Below are 18,852 nucleotides of genomic sequence, written 5' to 3'. Positions count from 1 at the left end.
CAGTTATTTTCAGTTGCAGTGAATATTTTCGAAGAAACAAGAAGTAAAATTGAAAGGAAAAACACTTAAAACACTTTTAAAAGTGGGGGTATTGCTGTTGATCTGTAACTTACTTTGAAGTCATCCTTTAACGTTTCCACAATATAAACTACGGCATCCTTTGACAATCGAAAATACGCCTTAAACCTATGTAAAATAATTTACTGATTATACAGATCTTTCCAACATGAGCTTCAACTTACAGTGCAGATGACAAATCCAATGGATTCGATTCTGTTGGGTTGACACCAATGATACAACATTTCATCTCAGTTGTGCTGACAATTGACAACGCAACTCAAGTTTAGTGGTCATGCATAATCGACTCCAAAATCTTAGACGGTGGCAAAGTAGAATTGAATCCATTTAACATTTTGTCTTCTAATTTTCTTTTTAAATATTTTTACAAGAAGACCGAATGGATAACAAATATTCGTCGTAATTTCGATTTATATTTTCGTGGGCCTAAAAATATTCAAAATTTTTTAATTACGAAACTGTTTAAGAGTCAAAATATGCATTAAGGATACTTTGAATTTTATCATGAGTTGACTTTATAGTGCTGGATATTTTTAAAGTTATCGAGAAGTGGCAACAAGATTTCAGTAGTAGGCATAGGGGGATATGGTATACTATATCTACATATTTTTTCACGGAACTTTCTAGTACATGAGCAATTGTGGTTATGCCGTTGATAAGAAATATATTCCTGTAAATTATCGTCAAATCCATTTGCGGAAATATAATGTATATATTTATCTATAACATTTATGACGGAATGGAAGGAAGACGAAGACAATGACATTAACTTTCAGAAGATCCTTTAGCCAGAAAATACCATGAATATGAGGAAATCCATGTTGTTGGAATTCCACTCACCCATCGACGTAGATACTGCATTTAAAATGTCAATTGAATTACGTATACGTCAAATAAATTCTCATAGACAAGGTTAGCCCGTCAAAAAGCTGTAATAACAGTGACTGTCACTAAAAATGATGCAACCTAAAATAAAAATGTAAACGTTGATAACATGAAAACTAGTTAAGATATTTTAACAATTAAAAAACAATTTTGTAGGCCGAAGAGTTGTCTTTAAGATGACATACAAACCTATTCCGTTTACAGTACCGTTAGACTAAAATTTTACCGTGAGCATTTTTAATGTGAGCATTAAAAATGATGCACCACAATAATCGATTAATAATTTCCAAATTTTTCGATTTTTATGCAATTTTAGTAATCAGAATGGTGGAATTATTGGTTCCCTATCGTTTTCAGTAGTTTTGTCAATGATTCCGACAGAAAGAATGATGTTCCTGACGTAATTGTGGCATGATTGTAATTAATGTCCCTTTGCAGGCAATTTGGATAGAAATTTCCAATGTTTTAAGTTATTTTAAAAAAAATTGCTATGAAAAATCATTAAGGGTTATGTCCAGAGTGCGTACAAACAATCTAATGATATATTGAAAGTCGTGTATTAGCCAGACTTGTCCCATATTATACTAGTCTTTAACGGCGTTGCTTGATAGAGGTAAAATTTGGGACATAGAACAACATTTTTGGTTCTTTTCTTTGAAAATAGTTTATTTCTGATATGTTTTGACCATGTTTCTTAGATATGTTTTGACCATGTTTGCTTTTATAAAAACGAAAATTTCAACACCTTTTGTTGCTATTCAAGCCCAAACAATACTACTTCTTACGAAGCGTTTTGATAGCGAGTTTATTTATTTAAACTCAGGCGTGTGCTGGCTTCCTCCACAAGTAAAATATCGATTTTACGCCAGATATGTTGATTTTCATCCGAAATATGAATTTTATACCACACAAAGCCCGCAAAAATACGACATATTTAAAAAAACCGCACCAAAAAAAGAATTGGAGTGATTCTATGAAACTCGTCGAAGGGAGTAGTATTGTTTGGCTTGAATGGCAACAATGGGTGTTAAAATTTTTGTTTCTATAAAAGCAAACATGGTCAAAACATTTGGTATGTTCCAGAACTGCCAGAATCTACTAATTTTTTCCGATAACATAAAGGAAAAAACCTTATCGTAGTAAAAAATAGTAGCTTCCTGGAGATTCTGAAACAGAGCAAAAGTTAACAACATTTCTGAAAACTATTTTCAAAGAAAAGTGCAAAAAATTTTGTTATATGCCACGATTTTACCTCTACCAGGACAACGCCGTTAAAGACTAGTATAATATAGGCCTATATCCAAATCTGAACCGATTTCTATATAATTTGGCACACTTATATCTAGACTAATTTCCGTCGCAATCGGACATATATAGCGTGTTTCGTGCACCAAATGCCTTAAATCGGGCGAAGATATATATGGGGGCTATATCCAAATCTGAACCGATTTTTACCAAAATAAATAGCGTTCGTCCTTTGGCCAAAAAACCTATCTTCACCAATTTTCATGCGAATGGGACAATACATGTGACCTGTACTTTGTTTACAAAAATACATGGACAGACAGACAGACGGGCATGCGTAAATCAACGCAGAAAGTGATTCTATGTATATCCCTAAAAGGAACTATGGGTCTATCTCGTTTCCTTTTGCATGCTACAAACTAATGCACAAAGGTGGTGTAGGGTATAAATATCGAAAAGTGCAATGTGCTCCAACCTATTTTGCATCTTAATAAAGGTGATGTTTTTCTCATCCTTTGGGAATACGATTACTAAAAGCCTAGATATTCACATAAAAATAAAACTTTGAATTTGTGTCCACATAAGTTTTTTACCCATTCCGACTCTTGAACATTATCCGACCATCACCAAACTCAACATGTTTCTTCCTCTCTGGGAGCCCAAGCCCAAAACAAAAATTCGTGACAATCCTACCAAAATTGCGACCTGTAGCGTGATTACAAAGTTTAGATGGACAGAAGGACGACGGACGGACACATATAGCCAGATCGACTCAGTTCGTCGTGTAATTAATTTTGGTATATGTGGGTGAATACTGGGAAAAGACTTGTTTCTGTGTCCCGACGCATTAGGGTTAAAATATTGAAAAAAATTAAATTAAATAAAAAATTAAATAAGTAAAGCAAAATATCCTTAAACAATTCTCGAAAATCAAAATAAAATATTCTGCATATTTATATGAAAAAATTGGTCGCAAGGTGCAAATATTCTTTACCGTGGCGTGTCCCCAGTCGTTTTGTGCTCAAAAGACACTGAAATTGGAGCATAGAACAAAATATGTATATTATATGAATGAAGGACGCAAAACCATCAAATACAACATGGAACCATAAAGAAAAAAGTAGAAATGCAGAGGAAAAATAAATAGTCAATAAGGAAAGGAAAATGTCTACCGGGCCCGACTATTTGACTCTACACCGCTGAATATGTTAAATTGTACTTGGGAATTATATCCAAACTAGCAGACCCTGGTCCGCGTTGCTGGCCCGTCGTAATGAGTTTTAATGACAACTTTTAATCGACTTTATGCTTGAAAATTCAAAAATAGGTATTTTCTACCTCACTTCTTCGGTCTATTGTCAAACCGAGAAGGATTTTTTGTCTGTAACCTTTCTTTTCTCTTACGGACTTTGTCGGATTTTTTCGCCAATTTATGCTTTTTAGGACTTATTATCGTCCATGTCCCTGTATCATCCTAAAGCGATCTAATTTTAAAGGTTAAAAAGTGGTTAAATCGAATTCTCCCGCTTATTGAGACTTTTCATGGCTAATGGACCGTTGAACCTCACCATTCAAGTAAACTTGTAAATATATAGTATTTCTTGATGGGGGGCGCAACCACCGTTGTCTCGAAAACTAATTTGCAACCCGATGCACTCATAAGTTTAGCAAATATAGCGATTATTTTATAATCGCCCGAAATTCGTCTACAAATATATAGCATTTTGGACCACGGGACATTCCTGAACATTTTCTGAATATTAGGTTCAGTAGTTTTGGAAAAATAATGTTTTGAAAAGAGTGGGCGTGGTCATCAGTTTTCAAGATATAACATATTAAAAAAAATTAGACCTGGTCCGGTATTTTGGCTCCAAATATGTACCTAGGGTGCACACAACTTCATTGCCTACCAAAACGTATGCTGAAACCGATATAATCATACATTTGGCTTATATATAGCGTTTAACAGAAAGGCATGGGGAAGGTACCCCACCTCTTCCGAAATTCATAATATATACATAACAACGGCAAACATTGAGCTTTTGTCGCAAATTTTATGGAAATCACTTCAGTATTATTGGAGTTATGACATATTAAAAAAACAGGAGTTGTCGGGCCTATATGCCCTAAAGAAGTACCTAGATTGTAGATTAATCCGTAAATTTTTAATCCGATACATGCATAATTTTTGCAAATATAACATTTTTTAAAAATATCGCATAGGTACCCCGCTCCCTCTGGAATTCAATAAAATATGTAACCTGTTTTCGGGGGGCGTGGTAAACTTTTCTTTCCAAAAAACCTTAGTTGGGTTATGACAGCATTTGATTTTTATTCATAAAGGTAAGGCGTTTTTTTTTTCAAATATGCCCCCTTCAAAATTAAAGAAAATATGCCCGTACATTCCCTGACATTTTCAGGAAAATCGGTTCAGTAGTTTTGTATATGTAACATATTTTAAAAAGTGGGTGTTGTCAAGTCATTGGATCCTAAAAAAGTGGGTAAGATCTTCCGAAATAGATACATTCGTAATTATTGTAAATATAACATTTTTAAAAAAGTAGGGTATAGGGGAAGTACCCGCCCCTTCCGAAATTCAACTGAATTTGTAGACTATTTTAAGCGGGGGCCATCCTTGTACTTTCCCTGGCAATTTCAGGAAAATCGGTTCAGTAGTTTTTGTAGAAATGATAAAAATTGAAAATTGAAAAAAGTGGAAATACATTTTCTTTGCATAAAAAAATATCGAAATCGGTCCAGCCGTTCTCAACTGATGCCATGACCAACGAACGACATTTGATTTTTATTTGTAAAGATTTAAATGTTTAGACAAATCGCGATTTCCTTGAAAATCTCTTCAGTAGTTTTGTAGATATAACCTAATTAGAAAGTGAGCGTTGTCGGATCTTAAGTCCCAAAATAAGTACGTAAGGTTGGAGACACAACCGCCATTGACTCGCAAATAAATTCCCAAACCGATACATTCGTATTTGTTGCAAATATTGAATTTTTACAAAAATAGGGCATAGGGGAAGTACCCGCCCGATCCGAAAGTCAAAAAATATGTAGCCTATTTTTATCGGGGACCAACCCTGTACATTCGCTGAAAGTTTCAGGAAAATCGATTCAGTAGTTTCGTAGATATAACATATTTAAAAAAGTGGGCGTTGTCCAGCCTTAATGCCCCAAATAAGCACGTAAGGTCGGAGACACAATCGCCATTGACTCGGAAATTAATTTTCAAAGCGATACATTTGTAATTGTTGCAAATATTGAATTTTTACAAAAATAGGGCATAGGGTAGGTACCCCGCCCGATCCGAAATTCAACCAAATGTGTAGCCTACTTCAACAGGGGGTCATCACTCTACGTTCCCTGAAAATTTCAGGAAAATCTGTTAAGTAGTTTCGTAGATATAACATATTTATAAAAGTGGGCGGAAAAGTGGGCGTGGCCAATTTTTGTTTGCATAAAAACCCAAACTGGACTATGACTAACATTTCCTCAAAAAATTATCCAAATCGCTCCAGCCGTTTTCAACTGATTCAATTACCAACAAACGACAATTGAGTTTTATATATAAAGATAGAGCGATTTCAAAGTCAAGGCTGTAGTTAATTAACACAAAGAAAGGACAAATGAATCTTACAAAATTTAATATTTCAATATCATTTCCGTGAGTCTATGCCACTCCCGTGGGTTGAAAAAATCTTTAAATATACATGGCCCGTTGCTAATTTATGCATAAAATTGTCTTATAAAATAGTATCAGCCATTTTCGCACTTTGCCGTTTTCGACCCCCAAAGCAAGTATTTTCGCAATATTAACCCATATAAATATGTATGTATGAATGTATGTATGGATCTACGACCATTATTTTGATGCGTTACAAATTTTTTGACAAAAACCAACTTATAATACCCTCGCAACATAGTGGTGTAGGGTATAATAAAATTAGCAATATTCTGGTAAATTTAGATACACAGTCTTACATAAGTATACGTACGCCCCATAAATCTCGGGTTTTAGAAAAAGTAATGATATTTATGAAATTCCAAGTACACAGGTTTATTTCGTCTCACTAATAAACAATATTTAATACAACAAAAGTATATTCCATAATATAAACTAGCAGACCCCGGTCCGCGTTGCTGGCCCGTCGTAATGAGTTTTAATTCAAAAGTAGGTATTTTCTACCTCACTTCTTCGGCCCATTGTCAAACCGAGAAGGATTTTAAATTTATCAACAGATTTTGTCTGTAACCTTTCTTTTCTCTTACGGACTTTGTCGGATTTTTCGCCAATTTGTGCCTTTTAGTATTTATTATCGTCCATGTCACTGTCTTTATCCTAAAGCGATCTAATAATAAAAGTTAAAAAATTGATTAAATCGAATTCTCCCGCTTATTTAGACCTATATGTTTTAGCTTTTCATGGCTGATGGACCGATGAACCTCACCATTTAAGAAAATTTGTAAATATATAGTTTTTCTTGATCGGGGGACAACCACCGTTGTCTCGAAAACTAATTTGCAACCTGATGCACTCATAAGTTTAACAAATACACCGATTATAAAATAATAGGCCCCGAAATTCGTCTACAAATATATAGCATTTTTGGACCACGGGACATTCCTGAATATTTTCTGAAAATTAGGTTCAGTAGTTTTGGAAAAATAATGTTTTGAAAAGAGTGGGCGTGGTCATTAGTTTTCAAGATATAACATATTAAAAAAGTGGGCCTGGTCCGGTCCTAGGGTGCACACAACTTCATTGCCTACCAAAATGTATGCTGAAACCGATATAATCATAAGTTTGGCTTATACATATAGCGTTTAACAGAAAGGCATGGGGAAGGTACCCCACATAACAACGGCAAACACTGAGCTTTTGCCGCAAATTTTATGGAAGTCTCTTCAGTAGTATTGTAGTTATGACATACTAAAAAAACAGGCTTGGTCGGGCCTATATGCCCCAAAGAAGTACCTAGATTGTAGATCAATCCGTAAATTTTTATTCCGATACATACATAATTTTTGCAAATATAACTTTTTTTTAAATATCGCATAGGGGAGGTACCCCGCCCCCTCTGGAATTCAATAAAATATGTAACCTGTTTTCGGGGGCGTGGTAAACTTTTCTTTCCAAAAAACCTAAGTTGGGTTATGACAGCATTTGATTTTTATTCATAAAGGTAAGGCGTTTTTTTAAATATGCCCTCTTCAAAATTCAAGAAAATATGCCTGTACATTCCCTGACATTTTCACGAATATTGGTTCAGTAGTTTTGTAGATGTAACATATTTTAAAAAGTGGGTATGGTCAACTCTGTGGTTCCTAAAAAAGTAGGTAAGGTCGGAGGCACAACTACAATTGTCTCGCACATTATATAACATTTTTAAAAAAGTAAGGTATAGGGGAAGTTCCCCGCCCTTTACGAAATTCAACTGAATTTGTAGCCTATTTTAAGCGGGAACCATCTCTGTACATTCCCTGGCAATTTCAGGAAAATCGGTTCAATAGTTTTTGTAGAAATGATAAAAATAGAAAATTGAAAAAAGTGGGCGTAAAAGTGGGCATGGTAAAATTTTCTTTGCATTAAAACCCAAGTCGAAAATCGATCCAGCCGTTCTCAACTGATGCCATTACCAACGAACGATATTTGATTTTTATTTATAAAGATTTAAAAGTTTAGACAAATCGCGATTTTCTTGAAAATCCCCTGTAGATATAACCTAATTAGAAAGTGAGCGTGGTCGGATCTTAAGTCACAAAATAAGTACGTAAGGTTGGAGACACAATCGCCATTGACTCGCAAATAAATTCCCAAACCGATACATTCGTATTTGTTGCAAATATTGCATTTTTACAAAAATAGGGCATAGGGGAGGTACCCGCCCGATCCGAAAGTCAAAAAATATGTAGCCTATTTTTATCGGGGACCAACACTGTACATTCGCTGAAAGTTTCAGGAAAATCGATTCAGTAGTTTCGTAGATATAACATATTTAAAAAAGTGGGCGTTGTCCAGACTTAATTCCCCAAATAAGCACGTAAGGTCGGAGACACAATCGCCATTGACTCGGAAATTAATTTTCAAGGCGATACAATTTTAATTGTTGCAAATATTGCATTTTTACAAAAATAGGGCATAGGGGAGGTACCCCGCCCGATCCGAAATTCAATCAAATATGTAGCCTTTTTCAACCGGGGGCCATCACTCTACGTTCCCCGCAAATTTCAGGAAAATCTGTTGAGTACTTCCGTAGATATAACATATTTATAAAAGTGGGCGGAAAAGTGGGCGTGGCCAGTTTTTCTTTGCATAAAAACCTAAACTGGACTATGACTAACATTTCCACAAAAAATTATCCAAATCGCTCCAGCCGTTTTCAACTGATTCAATTACCAACAAACGACAATTGAGTTTTATATATAAAGATAACGGTAAATTTTACAAAAACCAAAAAATGATACTTACAAAAGTATACATACGCCCCAAGGAAATATGAGTATTATCGTACAATTTATGGAATTAGCAGCAAAATTTATACATTTTATTGTTTTGGCGAATGTGTTTGGGTGTCCGAGATATATTTTAGAAAAAAAATTATTTTTTGGGTGTTAAGTGCCGTTATTTAATGCCAAACTTCTTGTATAGCTCGTTAATGCGGACCCTTGCTGATTTCTTTCCGTTTTAGGTATTTGAGTATACAAAAGCCACAATATTAGTGTCAGATTATAGATTTTGAGATCCTAGAAAGCTTTTTAGTTGACCTTGTGCATAACACACCTTCCTGGGTGTCGATAAATTCACATTTTTCCTAGGATATCTCAGGAAGTTAATAGATTCCTCGGAATTCTTGGCTCAAATTACATACAGAAGACCTTGAATTGTGTTTTAATATGGCGTTATATAATCCTTGGACACCAATTGAATCAGAAATGTACAATTATCCGATACTTTCCGACCCTATATTGACGGTAATGGTTATAATACGAAAACTACGTTGTTCACAGTGTAAATTTCATGGTTTTTGGTAGTGATTATATTTTGATGCTTTGGGAGCAGTTTTTTAACAGAATATTTCACATTTCTGATTCAATTGGTGTCCAAGGATTATATAACACCATATTAAAACACAATTAAAGGACTTCTGTATGTAATTTGGGCCAAGAATTCCGAGCAAACTATTAACTTCCTGAGATATCCTAGAAAAAATGTGAATTTATCGACACCCAGGAAGGTGTGTTATGCACAAGGTCAACTAAAAAGCTTTCTAGGATCTCAAAATCTATAATCTGACACTAATATTGTGGCTTTTGTATACTCAAATACCTAAAACGGAAAGAAATCAGCAAGGGTCCGCTTTAACGAGCTATACAAACGTTTGGCATTAAATAACGGTACTTACCACCCAAAAATTATTTTTTATACCCTCCACCATAGGATGGGGGTATATTAAGTTTATCACTACGTTTGTATCTACTCGAAATAATCATTGTAGACCCCACAAAGTATATATATTCTTGATCAGCGTACAATTCTACATCGATATAGCCATGTCCGTCCGTCTGTCCGTCTGTGGAAATCACTCTAGCGTCCGAACGGATTGACGTAGGTTGATGAAATTTTGGGAAAATATGTTATTTTTACGTAGGACTTTTGGTATTGAAAGCGGGCTATGTAGGTCCACCCTTTCGTATAGCCCCCATACAAAATGACGCGTGACGCGTCGTCGTTTTAAGGAATTTTTAAGATATTTGGCCCATTTTACCACCGAATTGGTTGTAATTTGGTACTTTGTGTCTCCAGAGGCCAAAAAATATTCCTACCAAAGTTGGGTTATATAGGTCCACGTTTTGGTATAGCCCCCATATAAGGCCCCATATAAAGTACGCGTCATTTTAATATATTTTGAATGTATTAGACCCATTTGACCACAGAATTGGTTGTAATTTGGTATTTTGTGTCTTCAGAGGCCAGAAAACATTCCTACCAAAGTTGGGTTATATAGGTCCACGTTTTGGTATAGCCCCCACATAAGACCCCTTATAAAGTACGCGTCATTTGAATATATTTTGAATGTATTAGACCCATTTGACCGAAGAATCGGTTGTAACTTTGTATTTTGTGTTTCCCGAGGCTAAGAAACATTTCTACCATAAAATGTTTATATAGGTCCACGTGCTGATATAGCCCCCCATAATACAATATCTCCCGATTTTCGATATTTTGAACGTTTTAGCCTCATTATCACACCGAGATGGCTGAAGTTTGATATTTAGTCTTCTTTAGGCGTATAAAACTTTCCCCCAGAAATTGTTAGGTATAGGTCCACGCCATCATATAGCCCCCATAGAACGGTACCTTCCGCACTTCGGTATTTTGAAGGTTGTGGCCACATTAATCCACCGAAATGGCTGAAATTTGTGGTGGAGGGTATAAAAAGTTCGGCACGACCGAACTTAACGCTTTTCTTACTTGTTTTTCTCTAAAATATATCTCGGACACCCAGACACATTCGCCAAAACAATAAAATGTATAAATTTTGCTGCTAATTCCATAAATTGTACGATAATACTCATATTTCCTTGGGGCGTATGTATACTTTTGTAAGTATCATTTTTTGGTTTTTGTAAAATTTACCGTTATTTATATTATGGAATATACTTTTGTTGTATTAAATATTGTTTATTAGTGAGACGAAATAAACCTGTGTACTTGGAATTTCATAAATATCATTACTTTTTCTAAAACCCGAGATTTATGGGGCGTACGTATACTTATGTAAGACTGTGTACATATAAAATAATTGGTAAAAAAAATAAATTTTTACCTCATAGTGAAAAGTATCCACCACTTACTTAACGATTAACAGCTATTCTTGTGTTAAAATTAGGTCTGTCTGGTTACTTTCCCAGCAAGAATTTTCTCAGAGAGTAAGGAGTTTTTATTCGCTTTTGCAAGAAAATTGTAAAAAGTAAAAAAGAAACCTTCCCAGCAAAAATCAGCAAGCAATCAGCTGACTTGGCAAAACAGAACAATTTGTCCGCCAATGAAGGAACCAAAGGAAGCAAAAACTTTGTATTTCATTTAAAATAAAAAAGAAACTGACCCAAAAAAGGAATTTTTCAACTTTGCCACTTTGTTCTCCGAAAAAAAAAAACAATACAATACAAGAGGTCTGTACGATAACCCAAAAATTTTTACAAATTTTTACTGAATGCTGTTCGATAACAAAATTATCCAGCAAAAGAGACCGAGTTGGGAGAGATTTTTGGAGAGTTCTGTTTCTAAGAACTTGCTAATTTTTGCTGGGAAAATGTATTCCGTAAAAATTTGTAAGTTTGGTCAGCTGAATTTTAATCAGCTGTTCAATGTAAACAACTTGAAATGTTAACATTTTTGACCAAGAAAATTTCACAAATTCACATTTTTTAGATTTTAAAGCGTTGTGAATAGGTTTACTGCTTTAAATAAGTCAAATGCAATTTTGAAATTTTTGTTTTTGTTCCATTTGGTTTAAAATATCAAAAGAAACAAAAACAATTTTCATACATTTTCGGAAACAGCTGACTTTCTTGCAAGTTTTTGCAAAATGTTGTTCGATAACTTTCTGCAATTTTTCTTCCTTGAGAGAGTAAAATTCACTGAGAGAGGTTGCTGGAACTTGCTGAGTAATTATTGCTGGGAAAGTTATCGTACACACCTAAGGTCTAGTTTGGTTACTTTCCCAGCAAGAACTTTCTCAGAGAGAAAGTAGTTTTAATTCTCTTTTTCAAGAGAATAGTAAAAAGTAAACAGACACCTTCCCAGCAGAAACCAGCAAGCAATCAGCTGGCTCCCCAAAACAGAACAATTTGTTCGCCAATAAAGGAACCAAAGAAAGCACAAATTTTGTATTTTATTTAAAATAGAAAAGAAAATGACCCAAAAAAAGAATTTTTTAACTTTGCAACTTTGTTGTCCGAAAAGACAATACAATTAGGCTTGCTTTTTCCACAATATAATTGTTTTTTATTTTCACAAACATAAATCACCGAACAATTAAAAACAGCTGATTGTTTTCAGAAAGAAGAAGAAGAGTTTGCAAGTGCTTGCCATGGCCCTAGGTCCTCCGACAAAATCAGATGATTTCGATTTGAGCTGTCAAAATTCATATTTGACATTTGAATTCGCTGTGATGTATTGAAATGTCGAACTGTATAGAAACAGGTAGATGTATCTCGAAAAAAGAAAACAAATAAACTTAATGTTGTACACGTAAAATGTCAACATTTGTTGTGTTTGTATGAGAATTTAATTTATAATAACTTATTTTAGCAGTTCAAGTTCGATCAGCTGGTATTTTCTGTTTCGTCAAACAAAAACAGTGACTTGAAAAAATCACTTTGCAAAAAAATGGAATTGAACTTTGAACATTTTCGTCCAATTATTTTTCATATCTTTGGACGTGGGTAATCACTGCAAGAGTAAATCGACCACATTAAATGTTTGTATGTTGATAAAGGACCATGCTCGTGAATGGTGCCGTGGCCGACACTTGCTAAAAAAACGAAGATCGTGAGGGTCGGCCAAAAACGGCCGTTGTGCCAGCAAAAAATTAAGCCGTGAGTGAAAGAATAATGCAAGATAGCCATATTAAAAGCCGTAAGATAGAGCCAGCCTTCCTTTACCAAACTTTATGCCATGGCCCAATTAATAGGTCCCATTGGCATCTTCACAAGAGGAAACATCTTCATCAACTCATAAGTCGGAATAAAAATTCTGTTTTCAATAAATCACCATGATCTCCAATGGAAATTCCATAATCGAGAAACAAACTTCCACGATGAAATATCACAATTGCATTGTAAATTCAATAGACAAGTGAAGGGATCAATGTAAGTTAATGCCCTATATATGTACATACGTACACATATACATTCATGCATGCATGTACGTTCACGAAAAGAAGGTTAATAAAATATTTATTGTTTGCCTTGATATCAATATCAATAAAGTTAGCAACAAAAATATCAATAGAATTTAGTGCTCTTTTAAAATACCCCGTATTATATAAGAATTGGCAAAGCAAAAAAGAAAAAATAATAATGGATTTACCATCGCTGATTAGTGCCAGCGAAAATAAACCGATAAGATTGTTTATAATTTTTGTCGTTAGTATTACTGTGAAGAATTAATGTGGACGTTATAAATCTTTTAATTAAATAATCCAAAAACAAATTAATATGAAACTTAATTTGTGTGGAGACAAAAATAGTTTGTTAGGCCATGTTTATATTACAGCCTTTTGCATGGTTAACCTTCTATATGAGGATTTATTTGAAATATAAGCTATGGAATTGACATTTGAACCACAGTGGGTTTGTTAATTCCTGTTATATATAAACGTACTATTACATCCTTGAAACAAAAATCCAGAAATGACATTTTGGATTTATCTAAACTAATCATTTTCGCACTGAGCGGAAACGAGTAGAAATTTTGCTTTGCAGTCTTTAGCAATAGCGTAGCTCTAAAGCAGTATAACTTATGTACAGTGGGTGTCACTGAAAATGATGCACCATGAAATAAAAAATGCTGTCGGCTGAAAAGTTGTCTTTCAGATGGCATAGAAAAATATTTCATTTACAGTACCGGTATACTAAAATTTTACCGGAAAACAAAAAATGGGCTTTTTAAATTCAGCATTAAAAATGATGCACCACAATAACCGATTAATAATTTCCAAATTGTTGGCTTTTTGTCATTTTAGTAATCAGAATGGTGGAATAATTAGTTCCCTATCGTTTTCAGTAGTTTTGTCATTGATTCCGACAGAAAGAACGATGCTCCTGACGTAATTTTGGCATGATCGTAGTTGGTGTCCCTTTGTAGGCTATTTGGCTAGAAATTTCTTGTTTTAGAAGCTATTTTCCAACAAATTACTATGAAAATCATTAACCGTTATGTCTAGAGTACGTACAAATAATGATACATGGAAAATCCTGTATCCGCCAGACTTGTAAACATTTCCACGCATGGTATGAGGTCAAACACTAAAATATTTGATGAGGAATTTATGGTTTTTTGAGAAGAAATAGCAGTTGAAGGAACTCATGCCCCTTCCTTCCTTCCATCCACGTTGTGCAAAGTATTAGACGTAGAAGTATTTCATCATCTGACAATTCGATTATGTCACTTTAAATGAAAAAAGAAACCCAACATAACAAATCAATAATGATAAAATTATTTATTTATACTGCTTTATTTTACCTATATTTTTAAATATACATCAATTATTTAAACATTTATAGGTCAAATAAACCAATAATAATTATTTTAATTTATACTAGGCAATTTAACTGTCATAAATCTTAATTTTTGGCTCAACGAACCAAAGGTATGTTAAGATTAGCGTTTATTATCGTGTGATTCTTACCTCAATTTGTTTGACATATATTTCATCGAGTTTCACATATACTACGTCTATTAAATACAAACGTTCTGTTTCTGCTTTTGGCATAACTTCAATTTTGAGGGTTTCAGAATTTTACTCTGGTTGCACCTAGTTACATTGATGCTGTCACCAACAACCAAAGAATTTCCTAGGGTTATAGCCCATTTAGATATGACTTCATTAGCCGGATTTAGAACATTATCAGGTTTTATTTCCTAAACCGAGCCAAAATATACCAGATTTCCCATACAAAAATAAATCCTCGTATTGAGTGGATTTGTTTTAAATCTGGCATAAATCCTCGTATACAACTCTGTTTTTTGCAACATGTTGATAGAAAACACAAAAAGTTGCAAGCTGGCACAAGAAATAAGGTAGTTGCATCGGTGAATTGCTACACTAAAAATAATTTTAAGTGAAAAATTTGTAAACAAGGCGGAAAGATTAAATTTGTTTTGATGTACAAAGTTGATTTTAATGAACTTATAGTACGTTTATATTTACGAAATCGAGTGGATTTCAACTGTCAATTCCTTTGTGTATACGTCAAATGAAATCTCATCTGAAATCAATTGTATTTCATTTGACGTTTAAGCAATGGAATTGACAGTTGAAATCGAGTGGATTTCGTAAATGTAAACCTAGCATAAGACTAATATTTACGATGTCTAAACGATCAAATAATTCGATTATTTATTTTTGATGGGTAAACTGCGATAAAATAATTCTTTATTTGCTCTTTAGTTAGCATTAGTAGCATAATGTGCTGACATTTTCAGTATTACACAATAAATTTGTAATTTGACGTATGTTTTTGAGACGAATTCAATTAACAAAAAATTCTTTTGACGTTTAAAATTCGATCAGATGGGCTGATGCATCTACCTTGGTAATTGTGCTATGAACAAAAATTAGATGACTGCCATTTAAATCCTCCAAAATGTATATCTAACTTCAATGAGATTTGTACTGGATTTATTAAATTCAGTCGAGGATTTATGGCTAGTCTAAATGAGCTATTATAGTGGATATACGATTACGAAATCCACTCGATTTCAACTTTCAATTCCTTTGCATGCTCGTCAAATGTAAACTCATATGAAATACATTGGATTTTATTTGACGTTTTAGCAATGGAATTGACAGTTGAAACGAGTGAATTTCGTAAATGTAAACGTACTACATATAAGGCTATTTTAAATACCTAACTAGGCGTTTACACTAGACAATTTGTCTTGAAATACTTCTATGATTTACTAACACATACATACATTTGCCGATTGTCTCCCAGCTGTCCATCATTTTTGCACAGACAGTACGGATAACAGATTCGATTCATTCGTGCAACAGAAAATAATTTTTTGAGAAATTTTTTCATAGTATTTTTTCCATGACATATTTATATGAGGTGGATGCATGAATTACAACAACTAACAAATTTACAGAAACAACATTGTTGTTATTAGCTTTGTTCCAGAACTAAAAAGTTTTTACAACTTTTACGACTTTTACACATTTTACCCGAAAACCCGATCCCGTAAACAAACAAGTTGTAAAATGTTCACTTCTCTTTAAACAAAAATGGCGCTGAATGACGCTCTCTTTAAAAACTTTTTACTCGAAAAATTTGAGCGTGTAAAAAATAGTAACAAGGATGCCGGCGTCTGATTGGCTGGTACACCGACTTTGACATTTGTTCCAGCTTTTTCATGGTACAATTAGAAAGGTAGATGCCTCAGCCCAGCTGATCGAATCTAAAACGTCAAAAAACTATGAATTCGCCATGAAAAATCAAAACAAAAAAACCATATGATTCGGTAAGTAAGAGATAGCATGTCTACACTTTATAGACAAACACAAGCGATAAAAAGAGACAACAATAGACCATTTGGCGAAAATTTTGACAGTTTACATTACAAAAAAGTTGCTTTGTTGTAGCAATTCGCCGATGCATCTACTTTTCTTATTGTACCATGAGCTTTTTGACGTTTTTCCATTTTTGCGTTCCCGATCATTTTGTGAGATCAATTTTTTCCTATTTCTCTCTTTTACGAGTTTTATTATTAAAAAGTACGGGAATAAAGCTATTAAAAATTAAATGTCAAAGAAAATATTGAATAATAGGGTCGTTCTTAAAATTTTCTTAGAAAAAAACATAAATACATTTTGAAAATCCTCTAAAATAGAACAAATTTGAATCAAAATGCAAATATTTAAGCAACATAAAGAACATTTTGACAACATATTCGAAATTATTCGATACCACTACCTGTTTAATTTCCCTTGAATGGAATGAACGTTATTTTAGGCATTAATAGGCAAAAGTTCATTCATTCACTCATCACACGAAATTGTTTTTAAGAAAAAAAGCGCAATGATAAAACTGTGGCAATTTCACAAAATTAGCAAGTAAACAAGTAAGAAAAGCGTTAAGTTCGGTCGGGCCGATCTTTTTATACCCTCCACCACAAATTTCAGCCATTTCGGTGGATTAATGTGGCCACAACCTTCAAAATACCGAAATTCGGAAGGTACCGTTCTATGGGGGCTATATGATGGCGTGGGCCTATACCTACAAATTTCTGGGGGAAAGTTTTGAACGCCTTAAGAAGACTAAATACCAAATTTCAGCCATCTCGGTGTGATAATGAGGCTAAAACGTTCAAAATATCGAAAATCGGGAGATATTGTATTATGGGGGCTATATCAACACGTGGACCTATATAAACATTTTATGGTAGAAATGTTTCTTAGCCTCTGGAAACACAAAATATAAAGTTACATCCGATTCGTTGGTCAAATGGGTCTAATACATTCAAAATATATTAAAATGAAGCGTACTTTATAAGGGCCTTATGTGGGGGCTATACCAAAACGTGGACCTATATAACCCAACTTTGGTAGGAATATTTTCTGGCCTCTGAAGACACAAAATACCAAATTACAACCAATTCTGTGGTCAAATGGGTCTAATACATTCAACATATATTAAAATGACGCGAACTTTATATGGGGCCTTATATGGGGGCTATACCAAAACGTGGACCTATATAACCCAACTTTGGTAGGAATATTTTTTGACCTCTGGGGACACAAAGTACCAAATTACAACCAATTCGGTGGTAAAATGGGCCAAATATCTTAAAAATTCCTTAAAACGAGGACGCGTCACGCGTCATTTTGTATGGGGGCTATACGAAAGCGTGGATCTACATAGCCCGCTTTCAATACCAAAAGTCCTACGTAAATATAACATACTTTCCCAAAATTTCATCAACCTACGTCAATCCGTTCGGAAGCTAGAGTGATTTCCACAGACGGACAGACGGACGGACATGGCTATATCGATGTAGAATTGCACGCTGATCAAGAATATATATACTTTGTGGGGTCTACAATGATTATTTCGAGTAGTTACAAACGTAGTGACAAACTTAATATACCCCCATCCTATGGTGGAGGGTATAAAAAGCGTTAAGTTCGGCCGGGCCGAACTTTTCATACCCTCCACCATAAAATATTCTGAACTAAAATGGAATAATTTGTTTTCATTCCTGTCCCCAACTTTAAGTTGGTACGTTAAAATGTCAGATAATGTACATAAAATGCTTCATTCGGGAGGCCCTTTTTTATGTTGCCTATATCTAACTATGTATGTTGACAATTTTTGGTGGGCTAGAAATTGGTACCGTTATATAGGGGTTATAATAAAACATGGACCTATATTGACACTTTTTGATGGGAGTCTTTAATGTCAAATAACTCCTAATTCGGTTAAAAATTGTAGCAAAAATCCTCAAAATACAGAAAATCGGTACATAATGTGGGAACTTCAAATGTCATTAACAGCTAGTTCGGAGGTACCCCTATATACATATGTGTACGAAAATATGAACTTAAATGAAAAATTTTTGTTGCAGAATTTTTGTTGGCTCTTAAATTTGAAATTACAGAAAGTTCGTCCAAAAAATAAAGCTAAGCTACGGAAAATCGGGAGGTTTGTTTTGGGGCTATACCAAAACTTGGACCTACGTTCGGTTAAACATTTTAAGTAAAATCCTCAAAGTACCGAAAATCGGGAGGTATCCTTATATTGGGGCTATGTCGAAAATTGTTGATGCAGATGTGTGGTCACCACTACAACCTTCAAATGTCAAATTACAGTTAGTTCGGTTAAAACTTGTAGCTAAAATTGCCA

General features: G+C 34.2%; 2 protein-coding genes across 16 annotated transcripts in view; one reads left to right on the top strand and one right to left on the bottom strand.

The window, feature by feature from the left end:
- The window catches only part of LOC141401140 (uncharacterized), a 124,889-nt gene that overhangs the window by 93,266 nt on the left and 12,771 nt on the right, over positions 1 to 18,852 (bottom strand). The window contains exons 2-4 of one of the 6 annotated variants that reach the window (XM_073981044.1): positions 919 to 1,044; positions 243 to 504; positions 114 to 186 (exon numbers count right to left, since the gene is read on the bottom strand). The exons of 4 other annotated variants lie outside the window; for them this stretch is intronic. In XM_073981044.1, the coding sequence (XP_073837145.1) occupies positions 114 to 186; positions 243 to 307 (138 nt within the window). In that variant the 5' untranslated portion in view covers positions 308 to 504; positions 919 to 1,044. The remainder of the gene's footprint in view (positions 1 to 113; positions 187 to 242; positions 505 to 918; positions 1,045 to 18,852) is intronic. One more of the 6 variants, XM_073981045.1, reaches the window with a different exon arrangement.
- The window catches only part of Myo61F (unconventional myosin 61F), a 230,223-nt gene that overhangs the window by 199,787 nt on the left and 11,584 nt on the right, over positions 1 to 18,852 (top strand). The window lies entirely within an intron of this gene.

This window comes from Musca autumnalis, unplaced genomic scaffold (genome assembly GCF_047663935.1).
Source record: "Musca autumnalis isolate F117 unplaced genomic scaffold, ASM4766393v1 scaffold_4, whole genome shotgun sequence".
Taxonomy (NCBI): Eukaryota; Metazoa; Arthropoda; class Insecta; order Diptera; family Muscidae; genus Musca; species Musca autumnalis.
The sequence above is the reverse complement of the archived record's forward strand: the minus strand, read 5'-3'. Positions and strand labels throughout refer to the sequence as shown.